The following is a 27,027-nucleotide window of genomic DNA, read 5'->3' as shown; positions in this document are numbered from 1 at the left end:
GGCAGAGCAACGGGGGGGATGAACTCAGAGGCCACTTGAAAAGGCCACTTTACACACATACACACACTGCATTCTTTACGCATTGTTTACATCTCCACTCGCATCCTGTTTTGATGTAAATCCTACTTCATTGCTGTCTGCAAAACTAGCAGATTCCTGCAGATCTGGCAAAGCACTTAACACACTGCTTAGCTCCAAGCCCAGCAGCTGCTCAATGGGGCAATTCATGGACAGCCCTTCTTGCACCCAGAGGTGCTGAGCTGCCTTCCCAGATCCCTGAGCAGTACCTAATATCAGGCAGATTACTTCCACCTATGCCCTTTGACTGCAAGTGACAATGGCAAAACCAAGCAAATCAAACAGAATCTGATGACTGTGATTTGTTTTGAGCCGGTTGCCTGAAGGCAGCTGTGACTGAGCACAAGTAATGGGCAGCCAAGGATGGGATTGCTGATCCCAGCCCAGCTCGCTGCCAGTGAGGTCAAGTGGTATTATTCTGTGTATTCCTGGAAAACTCTTGAGATGGGCCTCACACCAGTCATTGGGTTATCATCTCATGGCTGGTTTCTTTTCTTCTTCTTCTTCTTCTTCTTCTTTTTTTTTTTTAATAAGAAAAAAAGGAAGAACTGTAGCTTTTTATATCCACTGAATCAAACTCCTTATAATTAGGGCTGCTGGTTTCCATGGCAACAAGGATCTAACTCCTTTTTATGTGAAATAAAGAAAGAATAGCTACAATCCAGCTGTCTGCGTGGCCTGGGCAGTGCAGCCAGCAGAGGGACAGCACTGCAGGGTGGATCCGCTCTGCTCCCGGCAGCCCTGTGCTGGAGGGGGACGCACACTGAAATACCCAATCTTTGGCCAAAATCACAGTGAGAAATCGACAGTGATTTCTCCATCCTTCATCCCCTTGCCCAAGGACATCACCAGTGCTGCTCTTTCTGGAAGAACAGCATTGCTCCCACCCTTCCCCAAGGGCTCCACAAGCTCCTCTGCGATGACTTCACCTATAATAACAACTTCCAGAGCCCAGTGTGCTCCAGAGAAAAATAAACTCCGGTTATTTTTTTTTTCCTTTTATAGCACTCTTATTTTAAGAATTTGATGTGGGTGGAAAAGAAAAAGACACACCTATCGCGGCTGGAATAAAGCGCTGGGCACGATGTAGCTCTGGCAAGAAGGGAAGTGAATCACATGAGATCCGTGCTGACTTTCTGAAGTAGTAATTTGCCTGGGCCAGGCTGCTGTCACAGATGCTGTCGTTTATATGTGTAATTTTTGTGCTGCTTTTTCAAGTGTGCGAGGAAAAAACAGCAATGTAATAATTCTCAGCAGCACGCCTGCATCGCTCTGCACATTGCTGACGACAAACACATGCAAAAAAATAGAAGTAAAACCCACATTAAATGCTGAGAAGCACCGCTGCAGAGCTCAGTTAGGGGAAAAAGAGTGTTTGAGCAAAACTGGGTGATCATGGACACAGCCTGCCTCGGCATCCTCATGTGCAAAGGGGAATCAATGCCAGCATCATTTTCTGCATCAGCATGTGGCAGATAACACTGCCGCCAACTGAGCCTGATTTTATTTCACAAATCAATACTGAATGCTTAAGAACAGAGCTGGCTGGAAAAGGCCATGTTTGGGGATTTCCATGAGGAGAAAGCAAATTTTCTGTTATAAAGTTCAATGCTGACATTTCAAACAAGGAAGCTGACTTTCAACCAAAAACTGGGCACCTGAATGGCTGAGATGGCCAAAAGCCCACAGACCTCCTCTGAAAAGGTGGACCTGGTAATGTTCCAGGTGGTTCCTCCCCTTCTCCCTACTTCTGGCTACACCACACTGAAGCTTGTACATAAAGCAGCTTAGAGGGTCATGCACTTGGATGTTACCTCTAGACATCACACACCCCATGCACATCAGTTGCTCCAAAAGTAATACAAAGAATACAATAACACTATTTGACAGAGCAAATTCTCAGCTATAATACATTGCTTTTCAACACAGCCACCACCATTATCCGTGCATTTTCACCAGTGATGAACAAGAGACTGCATGGCATGCTCATAAAAATCTGCACCAGCTGAGGTGGATCCACTGCTTCATAGCTGCTATGATGGTGTTGTTGCCAGGAAAATACTGCCCTTGCACTCCAGCTTTTACTGTGCTACCATCCACTGTCGTAACATCCACTTCATAACATTTAGTACATGTTGATGAATGCCAATGGGTGCTATTTTTGCCCATGTGGAGAAATTCAGTTCCACACCTTTGCTTCTTCAAGTGCACTTCCATGTCAGACACCATTCAGTCAGACTGCCCCTCTGCAGCCATCTGTTGTGTGGCAACAGAGTGTAATGGGATACTGGCAGGAAGGTTCAACTTCTACTGTCATACCACTAACATCCACCTCTGATAGTGCGGCCAATGTAATAAAAATAGGAGGCATTACTTTTGGAGCAGCACTTGTATGTGAAAACCCACTTGGATAGGTCTTTTCCCTTGCTCCACTGTTCCTCCTTTTCCCCCACCTCCACCCTCACCCCATAGAGCTCCAAGACTTGCTGCAGGAAGCCATTCAGCTTTGAAAAACAACAGAATGAGGAGGTGCCATCCCAGCAACACCAGAAGGAACTCTGAGTGCCAACAGCAAGCGTGGATTCTCAGGGAGAATGGGCAGCTCAATGGACAGAAAAACACCTGGGGTTAAGAACTGCTGTGAGTCGTACCTGGCTCAAAAAGTCCCTGCCTGAGCAGTCCACGTTCTGGGTGGGGAAGAGCAACCCAAAGCCATCAGCACTGCTCCCCGCGCCCCGCCAGCCGCACCACTCCCTGACTCACCGCCTCTCCTTGCTCCCAGCTCACAGACAGCATCGTGCTCCAAGAACCACAGCCATGGGATTGCTGTTTGTCTGGGCTTTGACACCAGAGCTTCAGTAGAAAGAACAGAAATGCTACATTGGAAGAGTCATTCCCTTCGCTCCCAGGAACTTGATAGACCTGTTTCTTCCCCCGAAGCTCTAGCAGGTTGCAAACACCAGGAAAGTTTTGCCAAGGAAGCTTTTTCAGCCCAAGCCTGACATTAAATAAAGCTCAGATTCACGGGATGCTCTAAACGAACTCAGCAGGGACGGAATGTGGCATGAGGCATTTGCAAAGCTCACTCTGGAAGCACGCAGAGGTACTTAGAACGATATCCATCCCGATCAAAGTGATTTATATTTTTCACAAGTGAGCAATTCGCTTACTAGGAAAGAGACAAATTTAATTTTTAATTCGATTTCTGTCAAAACAATATTTTCTTGTTGCTATGACAGCTAAAAGGAAAACCTCTTAACTGCAACAAGCAGCTAATGGTACTGCTGCACGTCCCCAGAAGCAGGAGCTCAGGGAAGGAACATGGCCACGTGCTTCATGTTTGGCTCTTTGGTTTGATGGGGAGTTCTGAAAAGGATAGGCTGAAGCTAAGGAGAAGGGAGTCTCTGTGGAGCTGCAGACCATTGGAGCCTCATATGCTTGGGACCCAGCAGTGCCCAAGGATGCTCAGTGGATTTTCACATCAGGCACCCATAACTCTCATCACACTGAGATGTATGATCCTGGAGGGGAATGACATCTGCTGCCCATCAGTAGATATGGCTGCAGTCCAACAGCAATAATGGAAAGGCTGAAATATATAACCGTGTCTTTTCCTTATGTTCCTCCTCCATAGCTACCAGCTTCACAATGTGAAAGAAGTGCCCCGATGAATAAATATCTTCTTTTCCTTAGCAACAGTTAGCAACAGTCAAGTCTTTTTACTTGCTCAAAAGAAACACATCTCGAGCTAACACAGACGATTTAAACAGCAATAAATATAGTATGTGGGTGTAATCAAAATCGCTGAAACACAAATCACACTTTTTAGCCTGGGTTATTTTAAAGCACGAGTAGAGCTGCCAGTGATCTGCAGGAACAGAGTGGAAAGGGCTGGAGGGGGGTAAGGAAAAATACCCCAAGATGTTTTGGAAGGACAGAATGGTACCGTCCAAGTGAGCTTTGCAACAGTGATGAGATCCCAGTGTTTGTCTTCAGTTTTTGCTACACCGTGAGCTGCTGCAAGAGATTTATCTGTCTACAAACTGCAGAGGTCTCCAATAGTCCAAAATCTGCTAAATGCATAACCCCGGCACACAGAAAACATACTCTTTTCACAGCTCTATTCCTTTAACAGTTCATTTAAGACGTCTGCCTTGCATTTTTCCATTTGGTGTTGGGAAAATGTTTTCTTTCACCTGGCTTAGAGCCCGATTCAACAGAAAAAGAAAGCCCTTCCCGTTTCCATGGGGCCCCGCACCACAAGGCATGGGACTAATGTTACCCTGTGCCGGGCACCTCTCATCTTGGCCACCAGGTACACAGGGCCCTGCCTTCTGCCCCTTGTCATTTATGGGATTACTTCATCCTCTGTTGGGTCACATCTCCCATTGCTAATGCTCTCAGCTGGGCAATCCCAGGTTGCCAGTCTGCTCCCTGCAGCCCTATGGGATAGGAAATACTTCCCGCAGACACGGATGGCTTGGGGTGTAAATGAAACCTCACTGCTCCTTCTCAACCAAGTGAAATACTCCTGATTTTCACACCTTAAAACCAGCAACAGAAATCACAGCCAGACCACAGAACAAAGCCTGGTTCCTACCCAAAGCTAAACAAAGCCGAATACCACTTAATTGCAAAGCAAAACCATGGAGTTCTCGATCACAACACAAATCCTGGCCTTAACCATGGTTCTTTCCACCCCCCAGCCTCACTCCCAACAGTCCTGTCTCCAAAAATACCACTGAGGTCCTTTTGATTCAAGCCAATGTATAGATGATCCTTTTCACTAAATCTCCCATAGCTACAAACACCACTTCACTGCCATCCCACCTGAACAGAGCAACAGCAGCCTGCTGTCAGCCACTTTAGTATGCACTCCTGAACCACATCACAGATCTGGGTGGTGGCCACAGTCACCATCTCACACTGTAGGGCAGAAACCTTTGCATGTAGGATTCCTCATTTCTCTTGTCTCGCTTGGCTTGCAATATACCATGTGCCATCACATCCCCCACCAGAGCACTGATAACACAGAGCTTGAAGAAAAAATTGTTCTAGAGAAACGAGGAAATAATGCTCTGCAGGACATCTGGCTTCAGGGGACACGTGGGCAGGTAAGGGAGATGGTAATAGAGCTGGGCAGCTCCGACGCACTGAGCTTTTATTTCTCTGGAGACCCAGGGAGATAACAGCATTTGGTTCCTTCTCTCTGACTGTTTCAGGATAAAAGATTGTTTCAATTTTATTTATTTATTTTAAACTGGAGCTTAAGATTGCAGAAGGCAGCTGCAGAAGCCCAGCTCCTCCGGCTGAAACTGCATTAACAACATAATCCCTTTCCAATCCTGCTTTAGGACAATAAGGGAAATACTTCAGGTGCTTTTGTCTGAAGAGCTTCAGAGAAGGAGAAGCCCATGACAGAGGCTGGGATCCACTGGGGGCCAGTTCTCATCACACCCATGTTTGGGACACTACGCTATACTACCCACTGTGAGGCCTATATAGGTGCACAGCCACAATGATCGATGGGATGGTGTCAGACTGCACCAACCAAGCTTTATGCTTTCCTATAACACGTAGATATTTAAATCCTTAAGCCTGGAGTGAAAGAATTGAGAAGCTCCAGCTATAAAAGATCTGCTCCCAAATCCTCATCGCTTTTCAATCCAAGTCTCACACACATTATGCTCTTTCTGCATTGAATGTGCCCTAAAGGTGGGGATTAGGCAGGCATTTGATTATGCCTTTTATGTTTATAGCAATTCACTTCCAAACCTTTACTAACTTTAATTAAATGCTACATTTTCACTGCCTTGTCCTGAATTGAGAGAGAGCAGGAGAGGAAAATCTGTCCTCAAACAGAATTTATATTTCCAAAGCACCTTTTTCTGTACAAGCACCTTGGGACTACTGCATAAAATTGTTCTGAGCTGCCTTAAGAAGTATCGATGCAGACATCAAAGCAGCTCTAATACCAGGACTCACACAGACTTGGAGACATCTAAGATCACATTCGCAAGCAAGAAAAATCCTAGGACAGTTCCTAATAAAGCCAACAGTGGATCCCTTCAAAAGGTTGACATTGGGAGAGCAAGAGCAGCCAAGCCCCAGGGGTAAGGGTCCCTTCCAATGTGAACAGTTCTATGATTCCATGATCATCACGACCCTGTGAAAACAGGCAGGAGCCGAGGGGCCACAGCAAGGAGAGGGGAGATGGTTGATTTAGGCTACATTGTAACTGCAGCTTAGAAATTAGGATTTTACCTTATTTTAAAATCTGGGTAGAGAAGAAAGCACTCTCAGGGTCAGATCAGATCAGAGCCCCATGGGTCTCGTATGATCAACTGAGCTCAGCAACCCTGACCTTTGGGGCCAAGACAGAAGAACGACATCAAATTTTTATCAGTGAAGAAATTCAAGCTTAGCTGGAGCAGCAGCACATCTCTGCAGCCCATCGGAACAAATCCACGCTGCACAAGGAGAATACTAAACAGCCTCAGTTAAAATCTCACCGGTCAGCCAGCACCAAGGCTGAAGCTGCAGACAACTGCAGAAAAGCAAAAGAATGCTGAATCTGGAACAAGATCCCCATTTGTTCTGCTATTCTCCAAACCTGTGTGTCTCTTAAATGACAGGCAGGGACTCAGCCTCCAGTGATGCTGCACTTAGGTCACCATTTCCCTACCCTGTGTGCTTGAGGGCAGCAAAAAGAGAAAGATCTCTGCAACTGTGGATGGTGCATGAAATCCACCCAAGCAGAAAGCTCACCCCGAGCGATCACAGCCTGCTTGAAGACCCCAAACAGCTTTAGGGGGGATTTTAATCATTGATAAGCCTTGTGCTCACCCTCAGGGCCGGTCTGAAATTTCAGTTGTTGGGTTGCCATGGTTAGAAACGCAGTGAGGGCGTGCACCGTCACCATGCTGCAAACCCATCCATTGCTTAAATCAAAACAGCTTAACTTTTCCTGGCTTGCACAAAGGCATTTCCCAGGGAGAACCACCATCGAGACAGATTTTGGCCTTTTAGCTGCAGTTCTTGCCATCAAAAAGCATTAAGAAGATGTAAAGCTGTATTTTACCTAGCCTAAAATGCCTATAAAAGGCCGAATACTTTTCATTCAAAGCCTGTCATCACCTGCCTAAGGCTGAAGACCACATGTCAGGTCCCTGAGAAACTCAGGGCACGTCTCCCACCAACTTCCCCAGGGCCAGGATCCCACCCAGACCTGGAGGGGTTCAGGCCAAGAAGAAAGCTTACACAGTTCCTGCGTGCACTCAGAGAGCGGTTGGAGGAAAAGCCAGCGTTTAACAGCACTAGCAGCCCTGCAAAATTTTACAATACACAACTCTCACGTTAGAGGATACATTTCTTTCTTCATAAAATATATTGGGCTTTTCCACCAACTCCTTTTATTGGTCCATTTGGCTACTTGCTCCTTTTATGAACTACTCAAATTCCAGCATCATCTGGAAAAGTCCAGAAGGCAAAATGACGTCCAGGAACCCCCTTAAACACATCTCTGCCACCAGGATTTGGGCACCACGTGTAAAGGCAGAGAGGACAAGAGCCAACAGACAGGGCAGCTGGGCTTTGAAACCTGAAAGCAACACAGCACCTTTTAAAATCATTTCTTCTTAACATCTACAAGGTCCTTAATCTGCAAAGTTGATGCAAATGCTCCAAACCACCGTGCTTTCACCTCTGTGCACAATCTGCTCAGTAGCCAACAAGTGGTTAAGGCCAGGTATGGCTTTAAGCAACCTCCTATAGCTCTTCCATGGGGGTCCCTTTAATGGCTACAGTTAAAGAGCAATCTTGCACGAAGGTCCACACGCTAACATAACAACATATTTTAATGGTGTATTTAAGTAGTTTCATTTCATTTCATTCATAGCTTATTGACATTGGCTAAGGTGAGCCCTGAGGCTCGAAGGTCGCTCCTACAACGCTGGCTGCCCACAAGCGCACTCTGTCCAACTGCATGCTGCCAAATCTGTGTTAATGATGCAAAGCTCCTGCAAAACATGTTGTAACCCTCATTTCCCAGTGAGCTGCCTGTCCAAAGCAGGATAATGACCAGCAAAGCCTATAGGATAGGCAAAGCCAAGAAGCATGGGTACATGTTGGGGTCCTGGCTGCGCTGTGATACTGTTGTTGTGCTCTCTGTTCCTGTCCTGAAGCTGCAGGGGGTTAAATCCCAGTGTCTTCCAGTTAGCTTAGGAACATCTATCTGGTGAGATGGTGCCTGGCTGATCACCTAGTTCCAAAATGTGTAAAACAGGAATCGGTCTAACAAGTCTGATCCCATCCCATAGCCCAGCAAGGTCTCCAGGAATGCTGCCCGTAGATAATTATCGGTATCCATCAATGTAACTGCACTTTTACCCAAGTGGGAAGGGTCTCTGCAGTATGCCAGCAGCTGCACCCTCACGTGTGTCGTGCCTGAGCTGCACCAAGGTCTTACAAAACACTCAGACAAGGATGAATACTGCTTGTGACAACCCCATACAGACTGTTTGCAGCCTTGCAGCACAGCCTGCTGCCCTCCCATCGTCTGCTTACAAAACCCCTATATCTAATCTTGGGTTACTCCCATAGATCCAAACCTTAATTAGTGCCTGTTACAATAAGGCCCCTCCAACATTTCCCACATTTCTCTGATCTTCACACTCCACAACACCCAATGGCAAAATCCACCTAGATGTGTGCTTGGCTTCTGTTGGTTATCTCCAACCTCATGCCCTCACACACTGCTTGCTGACCTGTATTTCATGCAGAGGTGTCCACATGTCCACCTCTTGCAGTACCGCTGTCAGGGATTCAGATTAACCCAACCCAAATACGGGGCTCTGAGCACCTGATTGAGCTGTAGGCATCCTTGCACCCTGCAGGGGAGTTGGAACAGATGACCTTTAAGGGTCCCTTCCAAATCAAACGACTCTATGTTAAGCAGCTTCCTGGGGATGACAGAGGACATCTGAATTCCTCAAGAATTAACAACTAAAAAATTCATCTCTAGTCTGTGATAGCAATGAAGACCAAGCTTGTTATCCTTTGCTACCCAGTGCCTCTTCTATTTGCCTTCCCACACTGAGCATGGAACATCACAGCACGCACCCCATCCAGCTCCAGCAAAACTGCAAGCATTTCAGTTGTATATGACAGGCTAGGATTATTTTTATACATATGCCACCCTACATCTTTTTATATGCACACACACATATACAAGCAAACACACACAGGATTTTGTTTCAGCAAAACAGAACGCGAGCCCCATGGTTTTCTCCACGAGCCTCCCAGCTCAGCAGCACCGAGTGCCCTCTGCTGTACACAAAGACAAATGCTTCTTGATTTAAAGAGGAGACTGATATCATTTTAAATACGTGTAACTTCACTTAAGATAAAACATTAGTTAAAATGATGTGCCACCACCTCGAATGCAACGTGCAGAACTAATGCCATGAGGTCGCTGCTCTCGGGCACCAAAGGGCTCACGATGTCCCCTGTAGGGTACATCAGCACAAAGTAAATAATCTGCGCTTAACTGTGTGGTGTACACTTCAGAAATGTTTTATTTATATGTTTGAAAATAGCTGAAGGAAATCAGAGCAAACAATATAGCTTTATCATCCAGGCATTTATCAGATAGCCTTCATGCTTCGGTGCATCCCACACCTATTAGAGGTACACGCTGGAACCAACGAATGGAAACATGAAATCATTTTTCTTTTGTTAAACACCATTGTTCCTGCTACTGGAAGGAAAGATAATATTAAAACATATTCAAATGTATGTATTGGAAACCTCTACATACTGTAATAAATTATGCACTTGATATTAAAAATCTGAGCTACACTGCACATACTTGACTTCAGAATATTAACTTTTATTGTCTTCTCGCTTCCCAGCTCCTCTCCAACCTGACATTTAAAGGGGCCGCACTACCAGCACATGGCCTTATTAAATCCAAAAACAGGTTTAATAAGGCACAGACAGGGCTCGGTGATGAATGTTACCATTTGTTTGGCACGTGAACAGGGAAAGCTGATCAGCCCCGTCCTTCTCTGCCTGCAGCTTCCTTATACATTGGGCAGCCTTGAGCAACAACCTGCTTCCCACAGGGCTGTGGCCTTTGCAAGAATTGTGCTTAAAGCTGCACAGCACCCATAAATCCCAGCTGCCTGCCTCTGCTCCTGCTGGGAGGACTCAGAGATATGATTGCTCAGAGATATGATTTAGCAGAGGGTCATTAGAGTACTACGGTTACACTGCGGTTGGACTTGATGATCTTTGAGGTCTTTTCCAACCTGAGTGATTCTATGATTCTATGACTCCACTCCCAACACAGGCGGTCGCTTTCCAGCCAGCATTTCCTAGAGGTGGCAGCACCCCAAAAACTCTCCTTCCCTTTCACCTTCTTGTAAGTGTGTTCAGATTAAGCTAATCAAAAAGGGCAACCTGATCGAGCCCTACATGTCCCTGTTCATTGACCAGATGGCCATAAGAGGTCTCTTGCAACTCAAGCAATTTTGATTCCATGAGAAATACTCTTTTTTTTTTCTTTTAAATTAAACCATCCATCAGTATTTTCCCCCTACAAAAAAGTTTTGTATCCTTAACAACTTTTCAGCTTGCTTGTCTGAGTGATTCTTGTCCTAGTTTCTCCATCTTGGTTGTAGGCCAAGCATCACTGGCTGAGCCAGAGGGAACATAAAAGCATCTTTCTAAGACGCTATAAAAAGGAAGAATTGGATCCTGGAAAGCCTATTCACTGTCATTCCGTGGGTATTTAAGGATCAAACATGCATTTGTGAGATGACAGAAGGTAAAAGGTGGCTTTGAGACTTCTTGGCATCTAAGGAACCCTCTGAAAACATCTTTTTAGCAGCCAGACAGAGCCTAGAACACAGGCACAGCAATGCATCCCTATGGCAATAGCAGGGGACAGTAATGTGGCCAGTCACTGCTGGTGCCACACCGGGCACACTGCAAAGCAAACAACTGAAGGCAGGGAAACAGGACGCACCCTGCACACATTGGGGAGGTCTCCTGTAGTTACTGCTGCCATGGAAATATTTTTTTGTTGGCCTACTTTATATAATACCTTTCTCTTTGGCTATAGTGCGCTCCTCGTGAGGGCCAGACTGAAGAGACCCACGCACTATCAGCTGTGGGGCTTTCCTTCCTGGTTCCCCAGGGCCAATGGGTTGGTTTCAAGAAGAGGAGGAGGAAAAAAAGTGGGGAGGGACGGAGGGAGAGGAGAAAGACAGTGCTTCCTAATTGCTCCCAGCTGCGGCCAAGCAGCTCCAACCCGGCTGCCAGGAGCTGCAGGCAGCTTCCCCAGAACAGCCAAGGGCTCATGAGCACGAGAACCCCTCACAGGGACTCCTCCACCCACGTAAGGATTTCAGTAATTACATTTCTATACTCTCCTTATCAGTGAAAGCAGCCATTATGTCTTTTATCGCCGCAGCGGCAGCATCTGTACAAGGGCAATGGATAGGGGATGAAATATTTGCTGCAACGGCAGAGCACAAAGTGCCTCCATAGGAGGTGAGAATAGTAATTGTGATCCTTAGCACTCCGAGTGCTAAGCTCCAGCATCAGGGTCCTGGAGAGAGCCACACAAGGGGAAAGGAATGGCCTCTCCAATGGCAGAATGTACCCTGAATTTCTTATGGATCTATTTTGTCAAATTGGAGGACAGCTCCAGCTATTGGGGTTTCCCTAAGATAAAGGCTCATGCCAACATCGGCCATGCTCACCCCATAATCAGCTTCCTTCATATTGGACAATTCTGCTAACATTACAAATTCCTCCAACATTAGATAGCAACCACAGAGCAGAAGGATGGGGAAGAGTCCCCAGCCCAGCTTTCCTGGGAGTTTATTCATCAGAGAAAAAGTAAACATCCAAACGAGCATCATCATGAACTACAAAACCATCTGCCAAAGAGCCAGGCTGATGCTATCTGCAGTCCTTAAGCTGGGTGATATACTTACAAGGCAGACAATGAAAACGCAATTGATTATTTGAAGACTGACTCAGTGGTATAATAAGGATGGATTACCGGGGCTGGAGGGCGGGGAGCCTGAACAGAATAAAGGGCTGCCGATTGACTTTTTAACAGCAAGCAGGGAACAAAACCCAAGTGAAACTCTCCAAAGGGCTGAGCAGCTCAGGGCAGCAGAGGAGGGCATTCATCCCTCTGCTCCTCCCAAGTTTTTGATATGCCCCATTGCTCAGGCTGGGGGCTGCAGGGGGCACAGCACCTTGCCCACCCAGCCACGGCGAGCTGTTAAATCACTGCATCACCTACTAAATCATATGCAATGTGGCACCTGAATTTGTAGCTGTAGCCTTCAGCACTGACAGCTTTCTGCTTGAAGGAAACCCCTCATGCAAGCCCATCTATCCTGGCCATGCACTTTGTGAGCTCTGTGTCTTGGGTGATTTCATCTGGGATGGAGATGTGTTTGGTGATGACAATCAGCTCAGTGATGTGGCTGAGGGTTGGACCCATGCACTGAGAAAGGGTGGCTGCTGCCCTGCTGCCATTGGGAGGTTAGGACACACACATTCATGCTCACACTAGGCAAGGAGCATGGGAGCACCTCACTCATTGCGTGCTGAGATGCAGCTGAAGGCATTTGTCCAAAGAATTAGTGCAAACAAACAAAAAACAACCAATAACAATAAAAAATCCCACAAAGTAAAACCTCACACTTACAAAGTAGTTATTTAGTCTAAGAGCAAAATATAAAGTAAAATCAGAGCTCAGTGTTTTTCTGCTCTACCCCCTCACTCATCAGGTCTACTCATAATCACAAGAACAAAATAACCCCCCAAAAGCAGACTAAACCCCACATCACACTATTAGCCTTTTTTAACCCCATTCATAAAACTAGAATTACACGAGGCTGCTTTAAATCATATCCACACAGCACTTTCCTATGAGAAATTTTGCTTTTTGGGCTTTCCTGGGCAGCTCTGCCTGCAGCAACTCCAGTTACACCAGCTGCAGACTGGGGCTCCTGTGTTCAGATGAAATTTAATCAAGAAGCGTCCCAGCTCCTTTGAGCTCCTGCAATCCAATCCCCAATGGCTTGTAAAGGACTTCAGACAGGCTCCCTGGGCTTGCCCAGATACAGGCACGTACCTAACCTGCTCCCCTGTACATCACATAGAAAAAAAAATTAAAGAATTTATTTTAGGCTTTTTGCCAGTGACAACACTGCCTTGTAATGTTGTGGTGCTGTGTTAAAATGGATACGGTGTCTCTCAGCCAATACAAACAGGACACCTTATCTGTCCCTGTTGGCTTAGGGGCTGTGTTAACAGTGGGGTATGACAGCGTACAAGGGACAGCCAAAAAAATCTGATTGAGAGCCCCCAGACTCAGCTGTTCTCTGGGCATTTATGGAAAGGATTATTCCAGGGTGAAGCTGGAAAACCCACGGGGATCTTTACTTTCTGATGTGTCCAGAGCCATATCCTGATGTCACGCCACCCTCTGGCAAAGTATAGCGAGACCCATAGGCAGGATGTGCCCGCTGCCCACCCAAGGCAAAGCCCTAGCCTGCATTTGGGGACCTCAACATGGCTCAAACACCTTCAGGGAACTCCCCACCTCTGCTCTGAGTCTCTCAGAGGAAAATTCAGCCTTGAATTTTCAAATGCTTGCACAAGTGCTTCATCTCACAGGTGCAGGTGAATAGGACAGCTGAGGTCATTTATACCAAGGGAGGTGCAGCATAGGTGATGGGCTGCCACCCATCCCAAAAGCTGGCTCAACAGCAGCTGAAGGACACCAGCTTTGGCAATGAGTCACGGGGCAAGGAACAGTTTGGCTTCTCCCTGCTTGACCTGCTTACAACAAAAACCCCCAAGAACAAGCTCACTTTACCAACCCAACAACAAGCTCAGAAATCAGCCAGCAAAAACCACTTCTGATTACTCTGCATCCCTCAATATCCTTGTGGGATAGCCACCCACAGCCCCACGGGGACTCACCTCCTGGAGCAGCACTCCCCACTGGCACAGCTTTCCCATTCCTGTGGGTTCCCCACTGCAAAATGGAAATCTGAACAAAACACCACAGGACTCAACACTGCTCACCGGGGAAGCAATGAGAGCATAAGCCTGCTCAAGATAAGGCATTGCTGTTCTCATATCCCCAAAGCCTTTCAAATAAACATACAAGGAAGTGAAGAATATCTGAATCCTAAAGGGGAGAGAGGCACAAAGCATGTTATTCATGAAAGGGAAAAGCTGGGAGCGTGTGTGTGAGAGATACATAACCTACTAAAAATGCTGGAAACATATGGAAGCAATAATCTGTACTTTTTTTTTTTTTTGGAAGTAGAAACAAATGCTTCAGGATTTGGTGCTATTCGTTCACGTGCTGCATTACAAGTGTTATTACTTCTCTGGATGAGGTAAAAGTCACCAGTGGGGAAGGAAGATGCATATTTGGGCTGCAAGCACACAGCCTCCTGTCACCCCAAAGCCGTATGTGCTGCTCTCCATGCAAGGGTGGATCATGTCTGGGGACAGGAACTGTATAAACATGCAAAGAACATAAAAAACACTGCCACTAGCAACTCCTAAGCTACTGTCAACAAAACAGAGGCACGCGATGCAACACGACCTAGCCACCACCATCCATCAACCCAACACATCTCCTCAGTTCTGTTCTACCACTTACTTGGTGGGTTTAACATACTACACGTCTCCTCTTTCCCTGTCTATGGGCTTCTGTGATGCACCATCACTCAGCACCCTGAGCAGGCATTACCTGGGCTTCACAGAGTCATTAAGGTTGGAAGAGACCATTAAGATCATCCAGTCCACCCCACCGTGCCCACCAACACACAGCCCTCAGTGCCACATCTACTCTTTTCCCAACATCCTCCTATTCCCAGACCTGGCAAGGCCAGATGTCAGCAGACTTCTGTAGTAGATGACAAAGAAGCAATGGGTTCTGGTAGCAAAGAAACGCCTGAATAATAACCCAGAACACTGCTGAGTTCTGAGTCAGTTGGCCCAGAAACAGCTGCCCAGGGCCAGGCACGACCTGGGACACGTCACCCCACACTGCAGTGAGACAGGGACAAGCCGAGCAGATCTCCTCACCCCATGTGTTTGCAAGGGACAACAATTACGCATGCACAAGAGACACCAAGAAAAGATGCAAACCAGCGAGGCAGCCTTATGTCATGTTTACTGCTGTTATTTACCACTTCTGCAAGCGAGAATAATAACTATGGCAACAAAGACTTCTCCCGATGTTCTAAGACAACTGTTAAAATTATCTGCCACAGCACCTGACTGCCTTCACTCCGAGAGCTACAGCACTCTGCTGTCTCTGAGCTTTGCAGCACAGGTGGTTCGTGTCCCCCACGCCTCCCAGCACAGCTCTGCTGGGTTCAGCCTTCAGCAGTCTGGGTGGTGTCGGAGCTGTTTGTCACCTTTAGGGTTCGCACACCCGCACTAATTGCATCAGGCAGCAGCCAGCAGTTCCCTCCCTTCTCCCTCCTCCCAGCCCACCTCTCTGCAGGCTCTTCTCTGCGGGACATTATGCAAAAGACCCTTCTAATGGCCATCCCTTCACCCAACCCCAGTGACAGCTTTATTTAAACCAAAGCCTGTTAACAAGCTGAATGGTACCCGGCTTAATGTAATGCAGATCTGATTAGAAAACGACAACCCGGCTCCCAAGGAGCTGGAGATTTTTATTGAATTTGATTTCACTTCTCCCACACACAAAGCCAGCTTTCAAATATCAGCCTCCATTAACGGGGATTTTGTTGTGTGTGCCCAGTTTCCATCCTCAAGACCATGGCCCACACAGGTCCTTACATACCTTACTGACAGCCTGCCATAAAATAATGTGACAGAATTAGTGGAAGGAATTGCTCTGCTGTTCAGGATACGAGCAATTGCAGGTTATTGTGGTTGTATCCCTAAAGCTGCATCCTCACAGACTTCACACCCAGGGATGATAGAATACAACCTTTAGTCTGTTCAGACGTGGCTTGCTTTGTCCTCTTTGGGGTTAAATAATCTAGCACTGAGGATGGAACTTGTGTCTTACAATCAGAGATGGGATCTGGTAGCACTGGGTGAAAGCAGGCAATGTGTCCTGGTCTAATGGTACAGGATCTGCAGTTCCCTGCCTGCAACATGTTATCAAGGGAATTCATCCACCAGCCTGAACACAAGATCAGAGTTTAAGGGTAAGATTAAGGATATTCAGAAATGTACTCTAAAGCCAGGGATAGTTTTGCATTACTTGGGAATCCCCTTTCATCTTTTTTTCCCCACATCACAGAGATTGCCTTTATTCTGAAAATACAGCAGTTCTGCAGAATGCAATTTACTTTCAAGTGGTTTCCCTGGCTCAGAAGGATGCGTGTGCTCCTAGGAATGATCAATGTAGCCAACGCTCAAAGCCACCTCTCCATCTGAGCAAAGTGGCTTTCAAGAGAGTATGTGGGTGCAGAAACCTTTAGTGCCTCACAAAGCCATTTGCCTGCTTGATGGACAGATCACACCTAGAATCACAAGTAATGAGGCAATTCAGTCCTGCACAATCACATATATATAGGACAGCAACAGGGATGTACTCTGGTTTCAGTGCCTACAAGCTCATAAATCCTTTTATTTCTCCCCAAAGCAAATCACCAATTCCTGTCTTTGAAGAAAAAAGCCCAATCCCCATTTATCAGCAAAATTCTGCTGTTAAAGGATCTTAAAAAGCTTTACGAATCTCCAGTGGTTAATTGATCTGGGTTTGTATCCTTAATCTCTAGATCTCCTTACAGACCATTGTTGTTTTCCAATCCCATTTGTGGAGTTAAAGTGGCCCTTGAGCATCCCCAGCAGGAGCTGCATGGCCCCATTCACGCAGGGCACTGCTCCTGAGCGTTCATGGGGACCGACAGAACTAACTGCTATTACACATCCTGGGCACTAATAAACCATTCACTAGTAAAACATGTACATCCTTCCTCTCTATTGTGCTTTGGCAAACAAGCTGCCTTTCTGTTTTTAATTGCATAATTACTCTTACATCGAGGCAATTAAATGTGAATGCATATGCAGGAGGGCTCAGCCTTACCATCCCCTGCAAGGCATGCAGCTGGAGCACACCTGCCCCACTGCGGGATGCAGAGCAGGGGACACTTGGGACGCACACCCAACCCTATGCACTGCTGCCCTAGGTAGGTAACCCCTTCCTTCACGAGAAGGATCTGTCTATTTCAACCCAAATCCATGGTGTGACCCACAGGGAGCAGCTGCGTGTGGGTGCTCCTGGCAGGGCGAAGTCTGCTACTAAAGGGTTCTGTAGAACAGCACAGCAGGTATTGCTGCTGCAGAGGTCACAACCATGTCACCACTACACATCTGACACCACCCGAGAAGCTCAGTGGCCTTTGGTAAGACTGTATCGACTACTCGCTCCATTTTTCAAACCTATTGGTAACACAACACAGAAAAATCATGGCACAGTACTCAGAGTAGAGTAAAAATCCCTCTGCTGACCATCCCTTTTCTTTTTATCTCACACTTGAAAGTTCTCCGTGACACTTCAATGCATTAAAAGGCACCTCTGTGACAACACCTGCTACCCCAGACCTCAGCCATGAGAAAACCTGGGGCGGCTCTTGAAAGCATTTTATAAGTCCTGGGAATAAGACACTCAGGGGTGACCTCATAGATCTAACACACGTGGCAGATCCCAATTAGCAGGAGGGCACAGCTCCTGCAGCAGGGAGACATCTTCACCTTCTGAAGGTCTGAGGTGGGGCACAGGACACTCAGATTGGCACCTGTGTAGGCTGGAGGAGCAGGGCTCATCCATCACCTCCACTCATCCACCACCTGCAGCTGCACCAACGCCACATCCCCAGGGCAGAGTGCAACCCACGGGCCCCACTGCACTGCTCATCTGCAAGGCTGGAGTTTTAGACACAGCTCAGCACTCATAAATCAATTCAGCGTCCCTCTCTTTGCTTTGGACCCATGCTTTAATCTGCTGAGATGCAGCTTTGAGAAGTAGGACATGCAAGAAGCACAGCAGATACTGGGGAAAAGAGGATAGCCTACAAAATAAGGCTAAAAGGTCACTGAGGGCTCTAAGTCAGTACAAGTTTCTAGAGCCCCCAGTTCAGGAGGTTTAATATCACTAAATCCCAAATCACTTGTGAACAGAACTCACTTCCAAATAGCACAACATGGGGAGGAAAAATGGGGCTGACCCAGCATGAGGCCAGGGTTCTCCGTGCTCCATAGGCACTGTGTTATTGTCTTTATGGACACACAGGAGAAATAGGTGTGAAGACTCGGTCTTTCCCACACACTGCTGGAAGAGAGGGCTCATCCATCTCAATAGCTGTATTACTGCTCAGCATCACAGAGGGGGCAAAACCCTGATGCAGGGTCAGAAGGGAGGCAGGAGCTCCACAAAGTCACCTACGACTACCAACCATGGGTCCCACACAATGACCCCTTGCCATCCCACTGTTGCTGTTCGCTGCCAGGGTTGACTCCATGGGACAGCAGCATGTGGTATGGAACAAACCAGGGCTGCACCCCACAGCAGGTAGCAACACACCCAGGTCCTGCTCCACGGGGCAGAAAGCTCCCACGGGAGACAGAGACCCACCTGTTGAATCAGGGGCATCGAGACCAGCACAAACACTCCCTGAAAAGCCACATTTACACTCCTGAAAATGCTCCGTGGAGCTCCAAAACTCCGCGTGGGGGGAGCATCGGAGGAAGCCCAACCCGTGGGACCCAGCCTCGCTGCATCCGAGTAGTGGGGACACGCGTGTCGCCGGGCCTTACCTCCATTTGTGCAAGGCAAAGCCGGGGCATTGATCCCCGCAGGTGTTGCAGGGCTGGCCCCGCTCCGGTTCCCCCGACGCCGTCAGCTGCAAGAAAAGCAGAGGTCATCCAGGGATAGGGGGGGAAATAGGGAGCACAGGGACACGGGGAGGTGAGGGACACCCAGAAAAGAGGCATTCGGGGACAGCGGGGACACACGCGTGCAGCGGGACGGAGCCACAGGTGGGAGCCGGGAAGGGCTGAAGGGAGACAGACCCACCCTCGCCCCCAGCACTCACCGAACGGCCCGAAAGCCGCTTACGGGAACCGCGGCCGAACATGGCCCCGCCGATCCGAGTCCGAGCCCGAGTGCGCGGCAGTGGCCGCCCCGAGCCGCCCCCGCCCCTCAGCCGGGCCCCCGCCCCTTCCTCTCCGCCCCCGAGCCGCCAGGCACCGCCCCGGGAGCGCCCGACCGCCCGCCGCCCCGAGCCGCCCGGTGCCGTCGTTCCGCTTCAGAGTGAACAGCCCATCTCCCCCCACATCACCGTGCCGCTGCAGCGCTCCGCAGCACGAAAGTGAAAAACGGAGAGACCCCGAAGAGATGGGATCGAGCTGCTCCGAAGGGGCAAAGGCTGAGGTTACAGCTGTGACCAGCAGTGTGGCTGGCTTTTGAACCTCTCCTGCAAAAAGTTCCAGGCTGATTGATCATGAAAGATAATCCTGTTGCACGGGGTTTATCCGTGTCAGTGGGAAAACATTAACATTCCTTCCCCATTCTGTTCTGCAGTTGCTATTTTTGCCCCTACAGTCCCCCCCCCCCCCCCCCCCCAGCTTCTTCTCATTGCTCCTTTCTGCCAAATGTTCTCATCATTTTCCTTTTTGGTTTCCCTCTCCATTTCTTGTTCATGTGCTGTTATTGCAAGGATGTGTTATGAACTCTCAGGGACAGAGGCAAAGTCCTCAAACACATACAGATCGTGTCACATTAGAACATCCCTACCTGTATAGAATCACAGAATCCCAGCCCACCCCCACCATGCCCACTGACCACAACCCTCAGTGCCGCATCTCCACAGCTCTTTAACAGCTTCATGGATGGTGACCCCACTACATGATATACCATATAGGACATGGTAACACGACCATATAGGACATGGTAATATCAGAGGTACAGAGTGACTGTCATCTCCACTGAAGGTCAATAGGATCTCAGGGAATGAACACTGTGCAAGAGAGGACCTGCAATTCGGCAGCACTTTGGGTGTCTTGCATAAGGTTCAGAATATTTAAAACTTCAATTAAAACTGCTGAAATAAAAGCATTAATGGATAGAGAACTTATAACAAGACTCAACGTGCTGTGGGAAATGCTTTAAAGGTGACCTGCAAATCCTTTTAATTGCTTTGCTGTTGCAAGAGATGCTGTGTGCCCTCAATAACAGGGCCAGTGAGGACATCGGCTCTAAGTTTAAAACAGCAAAAGTAAGTCAAAGTTGGAGGGTACAGTCCTTGGAGGTGTGGCTGTGCTGAATCACAGTCTGCTGATGGAGAGGCGGGTCTGAAACTTCAATGAAGTGAAGCTGGTCTCCTGTCCTCCAACCCAAGGTGTTCATGGGGCCACCAAACCTGCCCATCACCCTACACCCGTGTCCACTGGCTTAGGTTGGTAGGCAAGAGGAGTGCTCAGCACCCAGAGCCACAAACACATCAAGGTTACACAGCCCCCATGGGATCGGGTCCTTCTGGGAAATCTAACTACCAGCACTTGTTCTCTCTGACCTGAGACATCAAGGACAAAGTAGGAGTCATTGTCCTCCTCAGGCCCAGGGCTGTCAGGAGGACTCAATCCACATTTCTGGGATGCTCAAATGCTGCATAAGAAGAAAATCAGGCCAGAACATGGTCTCTAGAATGTGTTTGGGAAAGGGAGGGGAAACATTATCTCACTGCCCTGAGTGCTCCTCTCTCCTCCCCCAGAAAAGCTGCTGAGAGTGAAGACTTCTCAGGAAATCACTCCCACTCCCTTGTGCTCGATGTATTCAGGGGGATGATGCACAAATGCTGGCATGGCTGGGAGGGCAGGGGACAGGCACACAGCTCTGGGCCTACCTGTGCTGGCACATGAAGTACATCCTAAAGTTTTTACTTTGTTTTGTCATATATATGTATATATATATATTTCTTTTTCTGAACACGTAGATCTTCCTCTCAGGAGAAGACCGGCTCAGCTTGGAGGTGGGGGCTGTCAGATGCTGCTGTCACATAGACTCAGAAACTGAGACACATGGATAATCTATGCCAGACAGTTTGTCTGACAAATTATTGTTGCTGCTGTCACTTACATTGTTCTATACATCATCTTCTCCTCCCATACGTGTTTCAACCAAACCTGCCTCAGGATGACACCCGCAGCCCTTCTTGTGACTAAGGCAGCCTGAATCCCAGTCTTCTCCATTTGTACGTAGCAAGAAGGACCTTTTTCACTTCTGAACAGCCTCATTTTTCCTGCTGGTTTCTCCCCAGTGCCATATCCAGGTGGGTTTGGTCCCATCATCCTCTCATGCATCTCCTGGCAGCAGTCTGTGATGTACAGCCCAACGTGGATCCTGTTGCCCTAAAAGTGATAGGTGCCCAACTGTTATTATCTAAAGCCTTCTGACAGCAACAGGAGGGCTTAAAAATGTCTCTCAGTGCCACGTCTGCTGAATGGGCATGCAAAGGACCAGGCGTTTATTTCTCCTCCCAAACCTCCTCCCTGGATAAACGTGCCCCCATGAGGGTCTTTCAGGAGGGGAACAAGTCAGCATTTCCTCTCCTTCCAGCTCTGAGATTTGCAATGACTGCAGGCAGAAAAGATTGCACATAAACCTCAGTTTGAGGTGGGGATATGGAATTTCAATCTGTGCTGTGCATAACAGGAACCCAGGCTGGGATGAATCATGCTATGTTACTTCAGTTTGAAATGTTTTTTGCACTGCGTAGGCTTTTCTAGGGCATATTCCATCAGGCTCGTTCCGGTCAGATTTACTCTGAACATTTATAATCTGTGCTACACACACTTGAGATGTCAAAACCAGTAACAAAGTGGGTTTAGCAACTCAACAAAACCCTTCCGCCATTCCTGCAGATGGCCGCACGTTTACAGAGCGCTCTTTAATCACAGCCGTCTGACTACTGCAGGGAGGTTTTTTTTTTGTTGGGTTTGTCGATTCTGAGGTGTTTTGATTAAAATCACACTGAGTGATCCCACCTTTTTCCTCCGTCAATACAGTAATTTGTAAATATCACATGGATCTATTTTCTTTTTTGTCTTCCCAACCAGGAATGCAAATGGCCATGACGCGCTCCCTGAGGTATCTCCAAATAACCCTTCTCCTTTTAACCTTAGGGTTTTATTGTGTTAGTTGCTAGGGAACGCAGTAAGATTTATAGTCAGATATTGTTAATTTTGAAGGCAGTCTTCAGTTTCCCTGTAAATAGCGCTGAGGAGTTGGGCTCTGCACCAATAAAACCTGCAGCCCAGCCCCACTGTGCGGAGGCGAGCACCTGCTGGGAAGCATGGAGCCAAGAGGGAACACAACGATCCCAAATAGTAATAATAAAACAAGGGAGAATAAAGGGGAGAAAAAGAAGCAGCGTACCCTCCCCTCTAACATCGGGGCTGTGGGATCGGGAAGTTCTGCAGGACGGAGCTAAGCTCAGGCTCCAATGCCCTCTGGTGCCAGCGTGGCGAAGTGTGCGCTGTGTGCATCCTTTGGGCACAGCACATCCTCACTCCCTCAAATTGCTGCTTTATATCTTTGTTGCCCCAGAACCGAGTTTCTTTGCTGTCTAAATCAGCCGTGCTTCTTGCTTCTCACTGCAGATGGAGATATGCTACATTGCACTGCTCCATGCTCAACTGGAGGCTGCACAGAGCCATGCAGAATGGCACTGCCAATTGGTACACAACCTCCTCTTTCTATAGCAACGAGCAACTCTTTGCTATTTCTCACTCCCTTAAGCTTGCTTGCTACCCAGCAGGATGATTTGCTTTGCACCTTAAAGCCGCACTCTTTCCAGGCTACTTCAACATTTCAGGAGCATTTCTGAAGATGAGAAAAGTACAAAACACACGTGGGGTAACACAAGACAAAGGGAATGGTTTTTTAACTAAAAGGGAAGACTCAGGTAAATTGCTGGGGGGAAATATTTCAGAGGGCAGTGAGGCAGAACTGTGGGTGCCCCATCCCTGGAGATGCTCAAGGCCAGGTTGGATAGGGCTCTGGGCAGCCTGAGCTGCCGCCTGGTTTAGTGGCTGGCAGCCCTGAGTGAGGCAGGGGGGTTGGAACCAGATGATTTTTGAGATCCCCTCCACCCCAAGCCATTCTGTGGTTCTGGGAGGATTCTATGATAGTCACTGCCTACAGCTTGCATGCTCCCGGGTGACATATTTCTGTGCATTTAGGCTCTTGAAAGGCCCAGGCATGATGAAATAGGAAAAATCCAAATGCAAGTCATATCTAGAAAGCTTCACATACCACTTGCATAACGCAGAGTGAAGATGATGTAGCGGTGGAAATTATCAGATTATCTCAGGCATCTGACGAAGGCAGCTCCCAGGTCATTCCAGGTGAGCCATGCACAGAGCTGTATGATGCTGTAGATGTTGACAAAAGCACTGGGAGGATTTTAAGACACTCCAAGGCACTTTATGCAATCCAGTCAGCAGGATTTAGCAACACCTCTAAAATAGAATGTAATGGCTGAAGGTCCCTTAGATCTGATGTGTCACAGACCTGGGAGCATTGGTCCCCAGAATGCCAGGATTCAGAGATATGCCCACTCCCAGCATCACCCATCTGGCCCTGCTCCAAGGGCTGGCCAAAGCTGGGGGCTGGAACTAGATAATCTTTGATGTCTCTTCCAAACCAATCCATTCTATCATTCTGTGTTTCAAAATCCAGAGGCAAGGGAGCAAACAAGCCCCTGCCACTGTTTGTTGGCCATGTTGGCTTTTGCTGGGCTGTTTGCAGGAAGCTGTTCTCCTTCCCTGCTACGGGAGTAATTAAATCATCTCACACCAAATGTTCTTTTCTGCGTAGGGTGGGGGAAAGCAGCAGTAAGCAGAGAACAGCTTCAAAGGGAAAGGTCAGCAAGCCAGAGAGGATGGATTAGAAAAGGACAATGCAGCAAAGACTTGATTAATTTAATTGCCTGTTTGAAATGTAGTCACAGATTAGAGTAGGATGAAGAAATTATAAGCATGTGAATGGAGCCAAATAATGATTTAAAGGGAGAATGTATGCAAAGCCCTGCCTCCCCTGGCACCCTCTGCCTCTTATACAAAGGAGAGGATTCTGTGGACTCCTGGCTCTTCTCCTCATGCTTTGAAAGCCAGAGATGCCAACTACCAGCAAACACTCTACAGCTGGATTCCACAGCTGACAGCACAGCTTTACCCCAAAGCAGGGCTGAGGTTTTGCTGGTGACAGTGTATTGATGGGCATGGCCATGAGTCATCCTGTGCCATGAAGGACCAACCCCTGTCTCAGCTTCAGGAAGGACAAATGTGTTTCTGCCTTCTCCTGGTGCCTGCATCAGGTCTCTGTGTACTGACAGCCAACAGGTCCCAACACTTCAGAAATTCCTTTTATAACCAGAGAGGGGCAGAAATCATTTCACAGAAATTTCAGTTCTGATGTTTTTTATTTCTTTTATTGGAACAAACAAACCAATCTTCCCCTAGGAAATAAAATACAAAAAGCATGTGGGTTAGGTTAAAGCAGTATTCTGTTCTCATTCTGAGTTTTCAAAAACGGTGCCTTATGTTTGGTATAGAACATAGCTTAAAAATTAAGCCAGCTTTGAAGTGGAAAGTCAGACTCTTCTGAGAAGGCCAAAAATAACTTCCCAGCATTCTTCATCTCACTATTGCAAAGAGAGGTCAGAAACTTGTCAACTAAATCTGCTTCTGGAAGGCTACAATCCCCGCTGCCTGGATTGCTCCAGAACAGGCAAAAATACTTGGAAAATGTTGAGAGACCGACAGGCACCGCTTTGGGCATTCTGCTCCTTCCTCCTGTACAAAGCTACAGAGCTGGAGCCAGGAATTTGTACTGGGAAGGCACCCATCCCCTCCCAGTGAATGAGCAGCAGCTCAAAGCATAGAGACTTCTGGATGAACTCAGATGTCATTCTCGAAAAGGCGTTTCTCTCAGTGTGAAGAGTTCAAGTGACGGGAGGACTTACTAACTCAGCTGGGTGGTTAATGCCTTCCCTAAGCCAGCCCTCAGTCAGCTGTTGGGAACAGGACTCGGTCAGGAGATCCAGTCTGTGAGGGCCTCAGTGGGAAATGTTCACCATCCTCGGTCTTTTCCACCTCCCCCCATTTCTCAATATGATTTTCATGGCCATGCAGAAGACAGCTTTCTAGTAAACACCTTGATTCAAATCAAGCTCCCTGAGACAGGCATTTCCAGCAGCCTTCAACAAAATGTGTTTCTCTAGAGAAGAAAAAATGCTCACTGTTAGGGCAGGAGAGAAGGCTGAAGAGATCAACTGTGCCTCTGAAACAATTAGTACTTGTAGGTTGTGCAACAAGGCTGGAGAAGCACACTGTAATTTTCACAGAATTACTGGAGCCAACAGTCAGAAGTGTTAAAATAACCCCATCATTATATTGGGCTGGAAATTGAAATATTATTCAGAAGCCATTCATGGCGATGTGGCTCCACAGCAGGCCACATTTGGAGTCTTTTTAATCATTTATTAAAGAAAAATGACAGTGAAGAAGGACATTTTTGGTCACAGGTTAATGGCTGTAGTGCCAGCAGGGGCCATTAAGGCCATTCCAGCTGCAAACTAAACAGCCAGGGGAAGGCTTTTCTTCCACCTCCAGGTGTTGGGAGCTGGTGGAGTGGCAATTCCATGCTGAAGCTGATCACGATCGGGTCACAGATCCTCAACCTGACTTCACAATCCTCTCCAAAGCAACATTTTAGAGACTGCATATTTTTCCCTCCATAATCAGTGAAGATTTCCAGTAAACCATTAATGGGATCATCTAATTCCTGATCCACCTCTGCTTTTGAGTCTCATTTTTAAGCACTGAAGTTTATTTGGAGCTGTGTTGACATAAAATTGCTTATAGGAAGTCGACTAATTAGCAGTGCTCTTTGGGACTCACATTGCCTGCCGCAACACAGGAATACAAACCTTCAGCTCAGAAGGAACTGCTTGTCTGCAATAATCTGTAACCATGTTTCTTTGCTGGCATCACTGAAATTAACAAGCAAAGGGAGCTGCAACAGAGTCCAAATTTGCTAAAAATAAGTAATCTGCAAATGGTTAACGAAAAGCTGTAAAGAAAAATAAGTCTCCTTTAAAATGTATAATTGCCAATTTACAATAAAATAGATTATATTTTAGGAAATATGCTGATATAAATATATCCCTACTGCTACATAATTGCAAAAAGAATGCAGTTGGAATGCACACTTGCATGTGGCTCAATTTCCAAAGCAGAATGCATACAAGAACAGAGAAATACTTTGGCTTCCTAATATGCTAAATTTGGCCTTTGAGCCCATTGGTGAATCTGCACAGATGCTCCATTGCTTGTCAATGAGGGCAAAACCCAGGTTTTCATCTTCATAGGGATGGAACCTCCAGGCTGTTTGGGATTCACTGTTTGGAGAGGGTTGGTACAATTAGAAGAGAAGTGTGCTTAAATAGGTGTGGGGCTGTTCTGAGGGATGCTGCTGGAGTTGGCTGTGGTGGCTTTTACTCAGTTGATTTAGTTTGGCTCATTTTACTAAACAGCATTGCTAGGAGGTCAGGTTACACCAGCTCACCCTTCAGGAACATACATCCAATGAATAGCTGGGTTCCTTGTTGCCCATCTCACCCCATAGCAGTGCAGAGGACATGCACCCCTCTGGAAGCATCATTCCTTTCCTGGACAGCAGTTGGGGAGCACCCAGAGCAGTCACAGAGCACTGTGTTCTGCTGAAGGTCCCCATACCACAGGCACAGCACTGTGCATGCAGCTCTCCTCCTCCCCACACCACTTTTGCATGAGACAAGACAACAGGGAACCCAAGAGCATGCAAATAAATACCAGCACAGAACAGAA

The 27,027-nt window shown here is 47.4% G+C and overlaps 1 protein-coding gene across 1 annotated transcript in view; it reads right to left on the bottom strand.

Moving 5' to 3' along the window:
• Positions 1–19,339, bottom strand: part of PRICKLE2 (prickle planar cell polarity protein 2) — an 88,730-nt gene extending 69,391 nt beyond the window's left edge. Inside the window, exons 1-2 of the mRNA XM_015875404.3 lie at positions 19,212–19,339; positions 18,934–19,019 (exon numbers count right to left, since the gene is read on the bottom strand). Of these exons, the coding sequence (XP_015730890.2) occupies positions 18,934–19,019; positions 19,212–19,253 (128 nt within the window). The 5' untranslated portion in view covers positions 19,254–19,339. The remainder of the gene's footprint in view (positions 1–18,933; positions 19,020–19,211) is intronic.
• Positions 19,340–27,027: the final 7,688 nt, after the last annotated feature.

Source organism: Coturnix japonica, chromosome 15, assembly GCF_054131305.1.
Source record: "Coturnix japonica strain WE chromosome 15, WE-NBRP24, whole genome shotgun sequence".
NCBI lineage: Eukaryota > Metazoa > Chordata > Aves > Galliformes > Phasianidae > Coturnix > Coturnix japonica.
The sequence above is the reverse complement of the archived record's forward strand: the minus strand, read 5'-3'. Positions and strand labels throughout refer to the sequence as shown.